General features: G+C 47.7%; 1 protein-coding gene across 1 annotated transcript; it reads right to left on the bottom strand.

Moving 5' to 3' along the window:
* Positions 1-5,316: 5,316 nt before the first annotated feature.
* HPX (hemopexin) lies at positions 5,317-14,819 on the bottom strand. The gene is made up of 10 exons (XM_004717126.2): positions 14,725-14,819; positions 14,305-14,369; positions 14,126-14,197; positions 13,631-13,752; positions 11,764-11,914; positions 10,736-10,948; positions 10,344-10,463; positions 6,021-6,151; positions 5,770-5,932; positions 5,317-5,651 (listed from the first exon to the last, which is right to left on the bottom strand). The coding sequence occupies exons 1-10, from the start codon at positions 14,805-14,807 to the stop codon at positions 5,383-5,385; spliced, it is 1,389 nt and encodes a 462-aa protein (XP_004717183.1). The 5' UTR covers positions 14,808-14,819; the 3' UTR covers positions 5,317-5,382.
* Positions 14,820-16,510: the final 1,691 nt, after the last annotated feature.

The following is a 16,510-nucleotide window of genomic DNA, read 5'->3' as shown; positions in this document are numbered from 1 at the left end:
CCATCAGGAGACTGGTGGTAAGTGTCTAACGCACAGCAACATACAATCAATTTTATACACCACCACAGTGTCTTGAAAAAAAAATCCAGACAATTTCCATTCACATGAAGAATTGAGATAGAGTAGTGATGAACCACAATGCCAAGAGACCTTTCCACCGGGAGATGATGTCAAGGAGGCCAGGATGTGAGAGGATGCTGGGAAACAGATTGTGTTAGCAACTGTACAATTCTGCTTGATGTGATTGACCTATGGAATAATATGATATGTGTATTAATTCCAGGTTAATAAAACTAAGAAAATGAAGACAAAACAACAACAACAAAAAGACTTATCTGAGGAAGCACAGCATTGAAATGAACTTATAAGGTATTTTTTAAAATTATTTTATTGGGGAAAAATTATTTTATTGGAGGCTCATACAATTCTTATCACAGTCCATACATACATACATCTTGTCAAGCACATATGTACATTTGTTGCCCTCATCATTCTCAAAACATTTGCCTTCTACTTTAGCCCTTAATATCAGTTGCTCATTTTCCCCCTCCCCCCCTCCCCCATGAACCCTTCATAATTCATAAATTATTATAGTTTTGTCATAAATTACACTGTTCGATGTCTCCCTCTGCTCGCTTCTCTGCTGTCCATCCCCCAGGGAGGAGGCCTATACTTAGATTCTTGTAATTGGTTCCCCCCTTCTACCCCACATTCCCTTCACCCTCCAGGTATTGCCCCTCTCACCACTGGTCCTAAAGGAGTCATCTGTCCTGGATTCCCTGTTTTTCCAGTTGCTATCAGTACAATGTACATCCTCTGGTCTAGCCAGATTTGCAAGGCAGAATTGAGATCATGATAGTGGGGGGGGGGGGGGAAGCATAAGGTATTTCTTAAAACAGTATCTTCCCAGGAAGGAGATGAGCCAGTCAGGGTGCAGTATAGCCCCAATGAATCATTCAACATTTCCCTAGTTCTTTAATGCTTCCTCCTATCCATTATCATGATCCCAATTCTACCTTACAAATCCGGCTAGACCAGAGAATGTGCACTGTTACAGATAAGAGCTGGAAGCACAGGAAATCCAGGACAGATAAATCCCTCAGAACCAATAATGAGAGTAGCAATACCAGGAGGGGCATGAAGGAGAAGGTGGGGGAGAAAGGGGGAACCAATCACAATGATCTACATATAACCCCTCCCTGGGAGACAGACAACAGAAAAGTGGGTGAAAGGAGACATCAGACAGTGTAAGACATGACAAAATAATACTAATTTATAAATTATCAAGGGCTCACGAGGGAGGGTGGGTTGGGGAGGGAGGGGAAAATGAGGAGCTGATACCAAGGGCTTGAGTGTAAAGCAAATATTTTGAGAATGATGATGGCAACAAATGTACAAATGTGCTTGATACAATGGATGTATAAATGGATTGTGATAAGAGTTGTATGAGCCCCAGTAAAATGATGCCGATCATATGATCCTACATATAAAATATCAAAGGTTAAGTAAGAAAATTGTTGGAACTAAGTGAAAGATTCATCAAAGTAGCTGGGTACACGATAAACATACAAAAATCCCTTGGCTTCCTTTACACTAATGAAAAGAACTCTGAAAAGGAAAAGAATACCTTTTACAGTGTCACCCCAAAGATAAAATACTAAAGACTAAATTGAACCAGAAAAACAAAAAACCTATACAAAGAAAGCTATAATACACTACTACAAGCAACCAAGACAGACCTACATAAATTGAAGAATGTGCTCATGGATAGGCAGATTTACCATTACACAAGTGTTAACACCACCCAAAATAATTACAGACATAATGTAATCTCAATCCAGATTCCAACATTATCTTTTAAAGAGATGGAAAAACTAATCACCAACTTTATATGGAAAAGAAGAATATTAAGAAAACAAAACACTGTTAAAGAAGAAACAAACGACAAAAACATTGGTACAGAGCTCAGTGAAACAGAGACAAGAACCAGAAGTAAGTTCATTCTCCTATGGACACTTGCTCTTTAACACAGACCTGAAATTCATTACATGGGGAGAGATGGTGCCTTTAACAAATCGTGCTGGCAAAACTGGACATTCACTTACAGGAAAATAAAGCAGCCCATATCTCACACCATATATACAGAAAGAAACTCAAGACATACATATGAAACCTAGAAATATAAAGATCAGCAGTGAAAAAATAGGAACAAACTTCAACTCAGTGGGTTGCCAAGACAGTAGCTGCTCACAGGAATAGAAAATTCCATTTTTCTCCCTCAGAGTGGCCCAACGTGTAACCACTACACTGCCAAGGCTCTCTGGGACAAACTAGGAGTCCTAATATACGGCATAAATACTATCAAATATAACTGAAAACACATACAGCAGAAGGGCCCAGATTGAATGGGTGGTGGGTAGGGGGTGTAGAACTTAATAAACAAAACTAAAATCATTTTTCAAAAGAAAAGGCCAGGTTTAATGGTTGAGTGAGATTGATGGAGCCCCTGAAACTATGGCCCTTAGTTACCCTTCAGGTGTGGAAACAAACTCACCACCGAGGCTCAATTTTCAACCAAACAATAGACAGGTGTGTCTATTGTGCACAATAGTCTTAGTGAGGTATGTAGAGCTTAGGATAATCAACCAGTTGAAATTACAAAGGCGGCATTTACTCAAAGGCAAAGTTCAGAAAGGCTGGGGAAGACAGGAAAAAGAGTAAATGATATGATTTGGGGGATTGCAATCAATGAGATGAAACAAAATATTATGAATTGTTTAATGGAAAACTGATCTACTCTGTGAGCAATCCTTCACCCAATTCTTAATTACAATAATAATAAGAGGGACATTAGAGCAATTTGATGGCAATATATTTCCATTTTCCTCCACCCCACCTCCACTCTGTCAAGTTCAATAGACAATAACCCTGAAAATGTATTTTCATCTGCCTACATCCTCTTTCCAGTCCAAGCCTCCACCTGGTCCATAACAATCCCTTCAATGGACTCCCTATAGGCACTGTGCCCTCCCTTCACCCAGTGTTCATCCCACAATACCCGAGTTTCAGCTCACGGCCTTCAAAATGATTCTGACTCATAGTGATACTACAGGACAGGGCAGAACAGCCTGTAACCACTTACAGAACTAGAAAGTCCTGGCTTTCTCCCGAGGAGCTGCTAGTGGTTTCAAACAGCTAACCTTTCTGTAAACAGCTCAATGCGCAACCACTACACCATCATGTCACTACCTTGTCGAAGATCTCTCTCCAGGCTCTACAGCCATACCACCCTGACTGCACCCAATCTCATCTAAATTCCCTCATGAAGTCTCTATTGCTACAAACTCACTTTCCTATGCTGACGTGGATGTGCCCCTTTCCAAGGACTTAGAAACCCCGGGCTGTTTCTGCAGTCTCATCTCTCACCAACCTCACTAACTCTAGACTCAGCCCTGCTGCGCTGGTCGCAGTGCCCATTCTTGTCTATGCCTTCTTCCCTTTGCAGTTCTTTACTGACTTGACTCCTCTCACTGTAATTCTCCGTGACACGCTGATACAGTCAACCAAAAGAAACCTGTGTGTGTTGAGCCAATTTCTACTCACAGCGACTTTTAGGACCGAGTAGAACTGCCCCATAGGGTTTCCAAGGCTGCGATATTTACTGAATCATATCGCCGTGTCTTTTTCCTGTGAAGTGGCTGGTTGGTTTGAATTGCTGACCTTTTAGTTAGCAGCCAACTGTTTAACTGCTGGGATCTTTATGGTAGTATACAAGAGGCAGTTCATATTTATTTGCTAAAGGAATTGTGTAAATTCTATTCATCTTTAAAAATCAGCTCACGTGATGGTGCCGGCTATCAAAAGATACAGCGTCTGGGGTCTTAAAGGCTTGAAGGTAAACAAGCAGCCATCTAGCTCAAAAGCAACAAAGGCCACATGGAAGAAGCACACCAGCCTGTGTGATCACAAGGTGTCGAAGGGATCAGGCATCAGGCATCAAAGAACAAAAAAATCATATCATTGTGAATGAGGGGGAGTGTGGATTGAGGACCCAAAGCCCATCTGTAGGAATTGTACATCCCCTTACAGAAGAGTTGTATGAGTCCTCAATAAAATGATTTTAATATTTTTTTTAAAAATCAGCTCAAGTATACTATGTATGAAGTCTTTCCTGATCCCTGTTCACTCCAGGTAATGCTGATTCCACACACTTTGATGGGCTTATCTGGTACCTTGTCTATGTTCCCCTTCTGATTGTGATAGAGTGATAGATCCTTGAAGGAAGGACTGTCTGGCTCATAACTCCATTGCCTGGCACACTGTTCTGCACATGGGAGGTGCAAAGTGAGTGGATGAAGGAAACAGGAGTTGTTCGTTTACTGGAAATTTCTTGGAAGCAAGTTAGAGGCTTCCCTGTGTTAGAACAGGTGGGAGGAGAGAAGATAGAGAGGGAAAAGTTCCATTTGAGAACCAGAATTTACTGGATAACCATTTACACACCTCTGGGCTCCTTGGTATGATATATAGTGGTGGCCCCAGATGAAGTGCAAACAAATGGTTTTCAGCTAGTTTGGAGCTTAAGACTGTGTTGGTTTGTGATCAGGAAAACCCTGTGCACTGTAGCCGGGACCAAGGTGGCACTTGTTGGCCTAGATGGTATTGAGATGAGCGAGGGCTCAGATGCCCTCTGCTAGCAGGGCTCCTGAGGGTCCAGCTGCAATCCCTGAGGGCTTATTCTGCAAATGTGTACCACGGTAGCAGATACTCGCGTCCTTTGTCTTCTCCCCAACGTTTCCGTGATACTCAGCTGGCGTTCCTCAGGGTCTCCATCCTGAATCTCATTCCATTTGTAATGCCTCGCTCATGGAAATCAGTCTTGTCTTCTGGCATGCTACTACCTGAGCCACCTGAAGCTCTGATGTGATGGTTCCTAACAAGAAGCCCGTCAGATGGCAACAGGGACCCAGCCCACTTGGCATAGACGCCGATGCTCTAGGCTAGATTGTCCCTACACTTTGGGATTAAGCTGTGCTCGGTTATTAATGTAATGGGGTGAGTCATTTTCCTAACTCTGCCTCTTCCTAGCTCTGGAAGTTGAGTATTCCTTTTCCCTCTGTGGTCCCATTTTCCGCACTGTACAGAATCTAGGAGAATCCAGTTTATGATCTGGATTTAGGAATCACCTGTGCAGAAATGAGGTTTGTCCTAAGCCTTCCCTTCCCTTGCTCCCCACAGCCCTCTTTGAGCGTTAGAACCCTGAGAGAGAAATTGCTGAGATCTCAATTCAAAGAAAGGAGATCGGTGCACAGCACAGACTCGAGCGAATCAGCACGCTGGCTTTATTGTGCAGAAACTGGAGGTACACCCGGAGCTAGACTAGCTTCAGGACACTATGTGATGGCAGCTAAAGAGGTGGATCACTTTTTGGGGCTGGGGCAGGGTCTTGGCTGCATTCAGTTTGTCCACGTCACTATAGCAGTAAATATTGGGACCATGAATGAGGTACAAGCTGGGACCATCGGCAGAACATGAGTTGATGCCGAGGGACTGTTCCACACATAGGGCCCCATCAACCTTCTCATGAGGCCAAAGGAGCTCCGTCCACGTGGCTTGAGATCCTAATGTCAGGTCCAGCCACCACAGCCGCCGTCCTGGGGAAAAAGCACCAAACATAACATGGCCTCCAAGTTGGAGGGGTTCTGACACGGCGCTGTGTATGTCCTCATGGGAATCTGTGCCATGTCAGCAGACCATCCCGAAGCCCCTTACCTGCTGTGATGTAGAGCCGAGAAGATCCAGGGCAGGTAAAGGCTGCATCGACAGCATCCAAGCTCATCCCAACAGGGCTCCCAAGTTCCTTCTCCAGCCTCTTTGGATAACCACTTACTAAGGTATAACCTCCCTTCGTCAAGAAGACATACACTTGGGTGCCCTAGAGGACATAAGACATTCATCAACATAGAGCTGGGTGTTCTTGCCCTGGGTCTCCCCTTCAGGCTTCTCCCTGCGCCAGCACACACCTCAATCAGATAGAGTTTGTCCTCCCAGGAAAAGGCAGCATCCACTGTGGAAGGGCCCTGGGCCCACTGGTGAGCAATGGGCCAGGTATGCCATCCATCTTTTCTGGAGTCCAGGCGCCAATAGTAGGATCCTGTGGGGCAATAGCGGTGGCTTTAGTGCTGGTGATAAATGGCCATGCAATGAAGAGGCTCGTAATAGGTACAGGGGAGTTGTTAAGGGTAAAGAGGTGGCATTCAGAGGCTAAGAAGAAGGAAACCAGAGGCGAGAGAGGAGCAGAGCAGAACTGGGACAGCAATGTCAGGCATTGTGACTTAATTGGAGTTAAGGGGGGGCTGACAGAGAGAAAGGGATGAGGAACAGTGTCAAGTTCCCAGGTAAGGACAACGCCACAGGGCTTGGTAAGGGACTCCATATGCCTTTCAGGTGTCTATGTGTAGTGATGTGGTCATAGGCAATGAGACGGCGGCCAGAAGTTAAACGGGAGCTTCTACTTGGTCTTCTCACTCTGGGCAGGTTCAGTGAGGAAGTAGCCTTCTCTCCACAACCGGCAGCGCCTGATTAAAGGAACTGACTAGGTGCTGACCCTGTCTGACTCAATCCACTCCGATGATACTGTTGTTCCCCTTCTCCATGGAAATTGCCATCAAGCCACTAGTGTTTTCTAGTTTGCCAAGTCCAAGGGTCAGTCCTTTGTTTTCATCTTACTCTAACGAACCCTCTGTCATATCTAACCACCTACCACTTCTTTCTTCTGTAAGTATCTTTTTAAAAAAATGAAAAATCCCGGATTCTGTCACACCAGCCTGATACCTAGATATTGCAATCTAGGACTTGAGTTTGTGCCTATTTTCTTCTCTGCCTACACTCCCTCCCTCAATGATCTCACCCAGCCCCGAGGCTTTGAAGACCAGCCATCTGCTGACGTCTGTCAGTCTGCTCTCTTCAGCTCTGACCTCTTCTTTGAGCTTCAGACTCAAATTCTGTTGCCTATCTGACATGGCCCTGTGGTTGCCTCATTAAGCACCTTAAACTTAATGTGTCTGAACTGATTAGTGTCTCTACCAGATACACATACAGGCAAGCACGTGCAGGCGTGTGGTACACACACACACACACACACACACACACACACACACACTTCACTAGTCCTCCCACAGTCGCCCAATTTTAGAAAATAAAACCACCATCTACTCAGTTACCCAGCCCCAAACGGTGAGTCACTCTTGAAGCCTCTTTGCCCTTCTTCCCTGCCACCAACAACCAATCTATCGTTGCTCTAGCAGCTTCACCTGGACAATATTTCAGGAAGACAGACACACCGCCACCTTTCACTGTTGTCACCCTAGCCAAGCCACCATCACCTCTTACCTATGCTGATGTAGCTGGACTGCCTGCTCACACAACTGTGCCTCTCTGCCTCATTTTCTACAAGCAGCCAGCGCAATCTTTTTAAAAGCAAACCAGAGCATCACGTGGCTTCCTTCCACAGTCTCTGTCTCGCGGACTCTGCTGCCCTCTCTGGCCCCATTCTAGTGACCTTCTTGCTCCTGCGCCTGCTCCAGTCACGCTGGCTTTCTTTCCTGGTTCCTCACAGTATTGACTGTTCGCCCCGTGGGAAAGAACTGTTGTCCTGTGCTTTGTTTATTGAGTGACTGCTGTCGGTTGCCATCAAGTCCATTGTGATGCATGGAAACCCCAGATGCTACAGACTAGATCTGAGGCCCCTCCGGCTTTCTTGGCTGTCATCGTAATGGACGCAGATCACCAGCGCTTTTAGTCCACATTACTGTTAGGTGGGTTTGAACCACCAACCTTTAGGTGATCAGTCAAATGCCAACAAAATTTAGACCACGAGAGTCCTTCCACCTGTGCTTTGCAGGATGAAACCATGTTCATCATTGAGATCTCAGCTCAAATATCATCTCAGAAAAGGAACCCTCTCATTTTGCTCACCTGTCCCATTATTGTGCCCTATTTCTGTCACAGCTCTTCACACTGAGTGGAAGGAAGCGCTTTCCTTCTTTCTCTTCATTCAGCAGTGTCCTCTCTCCATCTCGCGGGCTCTGAGGACAGGTGTCCTGTCTGTCACAGTGACTTCCATAACCAAGTACCTGGAACAGTGTCCAGCGCTGATTCCAAAACCAAACTCACTGCCATCGAGCCGATGCCGACCCCAGACGACAGAGTAGGACTGTCCCCGAGAGTTTCCAAGACTAAAACTTAACGGCAGTAGAAAGCCCTGTATTTCTCCTGCAAGAGTACCTGATGCTTTCCAGCTGCTGACCTTGTGGATCCCAGCCCAACCAGTAACCATAACATCGCCAGGGCTCCCCAGGGCTGATTAGATGCTCAATAAGTATTTGCTCAACTAAATGGGTGGTGTTTTCACCACCACAACCACAAATTATCTTTACAGCTGTGAACATGACAGGTCATGCTGGTTAGCATACTCAACTTCCCTCCCGGCAGAAACTACCTGGTTCGTCTCCTCCTTCTCTGAGAATCAGACTTATGCTATTGTGTGTGCAGAAGGATCCGCAAATGAGCTCCTGACCACTCAGTATCCAAGACACAGGCTGGCCAGAAATCACTTGCACATAGTCTGGTGTGAAAGTATGACCTGGAAGAATTAGGCTTCCTCTTGAGAATTCAGACTAGAAAAGGCAGTGCAACTGGGGCAGAAGCTGAAAGATCATGAAATAAAGAGCAGGTGGAGAGGACAGGATGGCCTGTATGCAAGTCAACGTAGTAAAGGAGCAGAAGGATAAGTAAGAAGCCATGAGGGAGAGAAGAGAGAAATATTAAAGAGAAGAGATGACCATCGCTTGCGGAGAAGCTGGATTGTGCCTGTACTGTCACCAAGATCCGATGTCCTCACCTCAGCTGGTGTCTTTGACAAAATGGCGACATGCTCTCTCGGCACCTGTGGGACATAGCTAACACTTGATTTAGGATGACAAAGCGATCGCCAACTTCCATTGCTTTCTCATGGTGGTCACCTGGCCTTCCTATAGTTCCGTGATCTTCCCACGGACGGGTTCTCCTTACATCTCTCTGTGGGATCTGCTTTATTAAAAGATACTTCTTCTCAGTCTTATGTTGTGCATGTGCTCAGAGCCACATGTCATCCTGCTGTTCACAGGCTCTTCCTATGGCACGTGTCCTCGGCACGGTTCTGGGTCATTAGGTCAGATCTACGTTCTCATAAGGAGTCTTGGTGCAGTAGGTGGTGCCTTGGGCTATTCACTTCCGTTCAGCGGTTCAAACCCACCAGCTACTCCATCGGGAAACAATGAGCCTTTCTACTCCCACAAAGGACTACAGTCTTACAATTCCACAGGAGCAGTTCTACTTTGTCCTACAGGGTCGCTATAAGTCAGATTCAGCTCAATTATTTTTTTAAATGTGTTTTTATGTTCTGGTATGGCATGCATACTTGATGGAGGAGTAGGATCTTCTTGTGTTTGTGTAGTTTCCACTATAAATAGACAATCATGTGTGACCAGACCTGTTCAGGGTATAGGAGCAACAAAACATTTCCACTATTCTATATTATCCCCACCACCCTGTGTTCATTTCTGGTCACACACATGCACCATGGACTGGCTAACACTCACTTGTTCACTCCTTCTCTTGGAGCTGTTCTTGAGGGTGGAGCAAGACTCATTGTGACTTGCCCCTTAACCCCAGAATATCTCTAGGTATTATTAGATGGAATTAGCCAATCGATTTCCCACGTCTTCATTAGCCACTCACAGGGGAAACCTCAAGCTAGAAAGCCACCTTCATAAGGGCCTAGGGCACCCAAGACTTCTTGGTAGGTTCTCAGCAATGGAATATCTTGGTGCCGTAGTGGTTCTGCATTGGGCTGCTACTAGCAAAGTCAGAAGTTCGAAACCACTCCGCGGGAGTCAGAAGAACTCTCTAGTCCCATAAAGAAGTACAGTCCTAGCAACCCACAGGGGCCATTCTACCCTGTCCTCCAGGGTCAAGGTGAATTGTAATGGACTCAACGGCAGTGAGGTTGAGTTTGAGGCACCTGAGAAAAGACAACGCCTCTGAAAACCACTTCCAGGGGAGCCAGAACACCCCATAAGACATGAGCAAGGGAGATATCAAGCTAAAGATTTGGACCGTGAAAAACCAGGCTGAGAAACACATGCAGCAAAGCAGATGAGGCACATGAAACAGCACATTCAGGGTGGGAACAGCTGGGGCAAGTTGGGGACACAGGGATAGAGCTGATAGAACTAGGGCAGAGATGAAAGACCCAGTGGAAGGCAAGGCGGGCACAGCAGGGAGGACTGGGGGACATCTCTTACCGCTGAAGGCATACATGGCCCCATGGATGTCAGACACCAATGCAGATAAGACAACATCTGGGTCACAGGGCCGAGGTATTTGGGCATGGCTGGTCCCATTCCTGTGTCCAGAGCCATGGCCTGGGGAGGGGTGGGGTAGAGAAACGGGTGAGGGGAGCACAGGGTGAGACCAGACTTCAGAGCAGAGACTGAGGTAGAAGAGAAGGTCGAGATGAGTGAAAGGATGGGCTTTGTATGAAGACATGAAGGATGAGCCAGGCGGAAACGGGCTAGGAAAAGGCTAAGATGTTGGAAAACAGTGAAGCTAGGGGCTCGGGCACATGTGTTCAGAAAGTTGGGTAGAGGAGCCAGACAAATTGGAATGGGCTTCTAAGGGGCTAGGGCTCGCTCACCTCTCCCAGGGCAGGGCATGAAGTAGTCTCGGGCATCCCGAGGATATCCAGGAGGCACCTCTCCGGTGACAGGGTTGAAACGGAAGAATTGGTTACCCTGGAAGCAGTAGTAGCGGCCAAGCCATCGCAGGGCAGAGGTGCAGTTCCCCACAGCCGGCCAGAGTCGCTCCTTTTTGGTTCCCGTCGTAAAGTCCCAGAACCACTTGTGGTTACCTTGAACCAAACCATCAGTGAGCCTTCACTGAGGTCAGATCAGACTCACCTTGTTCTTGCCCTGGGTGTCCCAAGATAGGCCAAATATGGTCCAGACCACATGGAGCTCCCCATTCAGCGGGACAGGTTTGAGGAGGGAACATACAGTAAAGCTCAGCACCAACGTGCGCATGATCAACTCAACAGAGAGAGTGTGGCAGACGGAAACTCGCAGAAGAGGGGGACCTCTAAAAAGAGGAACACACCTAAAGTATCAATCAAAGTGTGTGTACAAAGGACACCAGAGCTTCTCTAGAGCCTGGGGCCCAAAAAGCGAAGGCCAGAGGGCCAATAGGGGCTTCCTCATGGAGAGATGTGTATCCCAGGCTGAGGAGCATATATGTGTCCTAAGTATCACAGTGAACAATGAGGGGCTTTTAGCAAACTTTCACCCTGTTTCATGAAAGCTACCATGGAGCTGGTTCCAATTGGGCCCCATGGGGCTGTCTACAGGGCAGCCTCCAAAGCAGACTTTCTTCTGACGTCCCTCAGGTGGGTTCTAACCATCAACCTCTCCATCAGGAGTCAAGTACTTAACCATTTTGTGCCACTCGGTGGCTCTTCACACCCAGTGGCCGTCCCCACCAGGATCTTTAGTCACCCTCCCCCACGTGACCTCTAGACCATGCGTGGCTGCTCTATTGCTTCTTCTTCTTCTTAGGAATCCTCAGAGTGGTTCCACCAGCACCCCCATCACCAGCACTACCACCGTCATTATTGACGCTCCACCCGCAATCTACCACCAGCCCAGTGTCTCCAACCCCAGGCTGACTGACCTTGAAAGAAGAGAACACCCTCCTCTGGGCATTCTCCGCGGTGGCATTCCACAGCCGCATCCAGTGGGGCTGGGATTCCAGGAAACTCCTCTTGGAGCAGCTTTGGATACACTTTCTCCTTCTCAGGAGGGAACACCCAGACTTTGTCTCCCTGCACAGAAAAGCACTCGGTTTGCCTCTCCCCTCCCCGAGGCTGCCACTGTCTTCCTGCCCAGCGTGAGACTACAAGAAGCTCCGGCATCCCCCTGCACTTTCAGTCCATCTGTGGGTCACAGTATGCTGCCCCCTTGCACAAACTCACATGCTGGGCTGTGAAAATCCAGGCACTGTTACCCGAACACGCGACTCCATCAGACACTGACACCACGCACTTCCGCAGCCCCCGGTCTTGGAAACCCATCAGTAACTAGTCATCCTGACACCATTCATCCATTGTTCCATTCCTTTGTTTTGTCATTCATCAAGAAACAGATGCCTGATGCATGCTATGTCAAGTGCTGGGGTCGGCATAGGTTAAAATGATGAGCGGCCCTGACTCTGCCTTCAAAGAGTTCACCATACAAAAGCAAGAAGAATCCATACATTCTGAGCCATGAAGCCATTGCCATGGGGAGTGATCAAAGGGCTTTAGGGGTCTAGAGGGGATGCATAAGTCAGCCCAGAGCAGTACCAGAAGTTTGAAAAATGAGCAGCAATTTTCCAGGTGGACAAGTGAAGACATGGTGGTAGCAGCAGAGGGCGCAGCATAAGGGGACGCACAGACAGAAGGAAGCACAGCGTGCTGGGGAAAGCAATGCAGTATTGCGTGGTTGGCCCACAGGGAATCTGGCAGGGGATGAGATATGCCTGGGAAGGAAGCCAAGGTCCAGGTCGTGAGAGCTCATGTGTGCCTGGCTTGGCGTGACGAGGCTTGCGCCGGTGCTGTTTGCTGAACTGCAAACCACTGGAGGAAAAGGGCTAGTGTGTGAGGCTACACTCAGCCTGGGGTGCTGAATCCGAGGTTCTGTGAAACATCTGGGTGGCACAAGTGATTTGTGCTTACCGGCTTAATGTAAAGCTTTCACCCACCCAATAGCACAGCAGAATTAAGGCCCAGTGATCTGCTTTGCTAAAGATAACAGTCAAGAAAACCCTGGGGAGCACTTCTATTCTGCAGCACGTGGGGTTGCTGTGGGTCAGGACTGACAGAGATGTCTTCTAGGTAATCGGACAGAGATGCCTGGAGTTCAGGAGAGCGAGCCAGCTCTTGGGTCAACAGCGTAGAGTCCTCAGGGCCAATACAATGGTTGTGATCACCCAATGGGGCTGTCAAGGGGCTAGGTGAGGAAGATTCATGGAATTGATGGAGGATCAGAAACCGGAGAAGAACAAGAAAAGAGGCAGGAGGGAAAACAAAGGTTGTTGTCAGGGCCCCCTCAGCAGTCCAGCACTCTTATGCAAGTGAGGAGAAGGGGCCTTCCCTCTGTGGGCTGGGCCAGGGCTCATGGGTTGGTGAGCAAAGTGGCCTGCACATCGTCCTCCACTTGTCCTTTCATCAGGTGTCACTGTGCCTTAAACAACCTGAGCGGGACCTGCATACCACAGCCCAACACCAAGTACCGGAGAGAATGGCCAACAGCGCGATGTGCAGCAGGGAGGTCAAGAACTGAGATCAGGAATGAAGAACAGCCACTGGGTGTGTGCTACCTGCCCTGCCCAGGTGCACACCCACTCCCTGTACTTGATCGTCTGCAGAAAAGGGAGGCACAGATGGAGGACACCTGTTCTCTGTTGGTTTGGGCTTCATGCCAGGCCCGCTTGGGAGATGGCCTCTAGTGTGGATTCCAGCTGTTGCTGGCTCGGACCTGACCTTGGGTCCCAGCAGTACCTTAATCAGAAAGACCCTGTTGTGATCACGTCGGAATGCAGCATCCACAGGGCCGGTGACATTCTTCCACTGCTCTGAGATCGACGCTCGGACCCATTTGTGACCCTTCCACACGAACTCCCCTGAAAAACCCACATTCACTCAGGGACCCAGAACAAACACTTGGCTTACAGAGCAGATGCAGAGAAGCTGTGAGTGATTACTCACTGCCCCGGAGTCAATGTGGACTCATAGCAAGTCTATGGGATGGGGTAGAACTGCCCCGGGAGTTTCCAAGACTGTGAGCTGTTTACGGGAGTAGAAAGCTCTGTCTTTCTCCCTTGGAGCAGCTGGTGGTTTCAAACTATTAGATAAGCAGCCCAACGTGAGACCATCCCAACACCAAGGCTCCTTGATGGCCTCAGATAATTCCAAAGACCCCACAGAGATGAAGAGCCCCTCTGAGAAAGGAACTGCATGTGAGGTCTCCAGATGCCCCAACCTGGCCTCTCGTACCTTTAAAATACAGTATGGTTCCACTGTCATCCAGGGTGGCAGCGTCAAAGCCCCAGCCATCGGAACATCGTTCTGCGGGTGGGCACGAGAGTTGGGTATAGAAAAGAAAAAGAGCGGTCAGATGATACAGAGGCAGAGACACAGCCAGTCAGCCAGGCTCAAGCAGTTGGGACTCTCACCAAGGACGTCTGGGTCTGGTCTGGTCCCATTCCCACCTTCAGCTTCGTTCCCAGGGGCACTAGTCCTGGAGGGAAAGCACACCCATGTCTGAGTCCACTGGAACCGAACTCTCGCCCTTACCGCTTGCCTCTGCACTGGAATCTGAGCAGTTGCCACCCAGCAGATTCCCACTCAAGGCAACTCCATGGGCGCGAGAATGGAAGAGCGTTTCCTGGGGTTTTCAGGGCTGATCCCCCAGAAGAAGAGCTCTAGGCCTATTCTTCCCAGGGGTCTCTCGTTGGATTTAAATTTCCAGCTTTTCAGCCAGCAATCGAGTGTGTACATCTTTTGCATCATATTTTCCCCAGGCAATAAAAAACAAACTCCATGTCACCTTAGCACAGACCCTTGGCCTCCAGTCCTGGCCCTGCTATACTTACGAAGCAACAGGGTGGGCGATGGCCAGTGACCAGCACAGGCCCAACAGCCCCAGTACCGCGGGTACTCCCAGTGCCCGAGCCATGCTGAGCTGGAGAGGTCACAGGACAGCTCTGGGCTCCCGGCGGAACTCCTATATAGTGATGGAAGTAGCGCCACCCCCACCCTCTCACCCTAGTGGGAGGGAGCTGCCTCCCAGGACTGTGCCAATATTGGCTGATTTCATCACCACAAGTAAGGTCAGAGTCTGGACAGAAGTATGAGTCCTGGACTCCCTCTTCCTGGCATTGACTCCCCTCCCCCATTCCTTAACTACTGGGCAGGACTTGCCCCCCACACTGAGGCCCGCCTGTGACTCCTATCATCTTGTGCATGGGTCTGGTTGTCCAAAACAGGGAAGGAGGTGGGTCGATTTGAGGGTGACATTTCTGTGGTTGATTTGCCTCAACAGTATAGGAAGGGGGGTGAGAAGGGAACTTGCTTTACCAGAAAAAAAAAAAAAAAGTTCATGCTTTAATCTTTTTCTTATTGAAGTAAAATTACAAATAATAAACCACTTGCCATTTCAACATTTTCCTCTCTCCCATCCAGCCTCCAGTAACCACTAAATAAACTCAGGAGCCTATCCATTTGTTTAGTCTGGGTATTCCACCTAAGTGGGGTCATTCAATATTTGTCCCTTTGGGTCTGACTTGTGTTACTTTCAGGGTCCCACCCTACTGTGAACATGTATCAGAACGTCCTCTCCTTTTATGACTGACTCAGATTTCATTGTATGTATTTTGCTTGTGCATTTATCTGCTGATGGACACTTGGGTTGTTTCCACCTTTTGACCATTGTGAAGAGGGCTTGAGTGAACATAATTGAACAAATAAGTGTTTGTGTCCTGGCTTTCAAGTCTTTTGGAGTATATGAGGGGGTACCCCAAAAAAATGGAAAAATGTTTCACCAAGCAGAGCTTTTGTTGTGCACGCTTTTGTTGTTCCCCACTAGGTGAGCAGCAAGCAAGTCACTCTGAGTTAGTGCACCCAGTGGTGTCACCTTGGAAGGTTCTCTCTGGTCACAGTGAATTTTTTCGTAAAAGCGGTTTTGTTTATTTTTTGTAGTGGCCGATTTAAGAGAACAGCTTGGCTGTTCATTTTGTTTTCTGCTCGGGAACTGGTTTGTTTCCTGATTGCAGAAACTGCTGTGATGTTCAACACAGCTTACAAGGACAGCCCTATGGGAAAAGCTCAAGTGTATGAGTGGTTTTCTCCTTTCAAAAATGGTGAAATGTCAATTAATGACAAACCTCGTTCTGGATGACTGTCAACTTCCCAAATGGACAAAAATGTTAACTTGTAGTTCATTTGGAGATGGTTCCACCAGGTCACACTGTTAATCTAGTTTTATATTAGAGGTTCTGAAAATATTGCATGACAGTATGCAATTTAAAAAGGCCTGATTTGTGGCAGACGGGGGACTGGTTTTGCCACCAGGACAATGTACCTGCTCACGAAGCCATCTCAGTTCTGCTCAGTTTTTGGTAAAAAACAGCATGCCTCTCTTGCCTCAGACACTTGACTCACCTGACCTCGCTCAGTGAGACTTCCTTTTGTTTCTGAGAATGCAAGGACAGCGATTTGATGATGTAGAAGAAGGTGGAGAAAAAAAAACAAAGGAGGTGCTGTCAGCCATCCAAATACATGAGTTTAAAAATGTTTCCAAGAATGGAATCGCAGATTTGACCAATGTATTAAGTGTTATGGAGAGTACTTCGAAGGTAATAAGGTTGTTTTGTAAAAATA

This window comes from Echinops telfairi, unplaced genomic scaffold (genome assembly GCF_000313985.2).
Source record: "Echinops telfairi isolate 266 unplaced genomic scaffold, ASM31398v2 ScPeMD7_41;HRSCAF=154, whole genome shotgun sequence".
Classification (NCBI taxonomy): Eukaryota; Metazoa; Chordata; class Mammalia; order Afrosoricida; family Tenrecidae; genus Echinops; species Echinops telfairi.
This window is presented reverse-complemented; position numbering and strand designations above follow the sequence as displayed.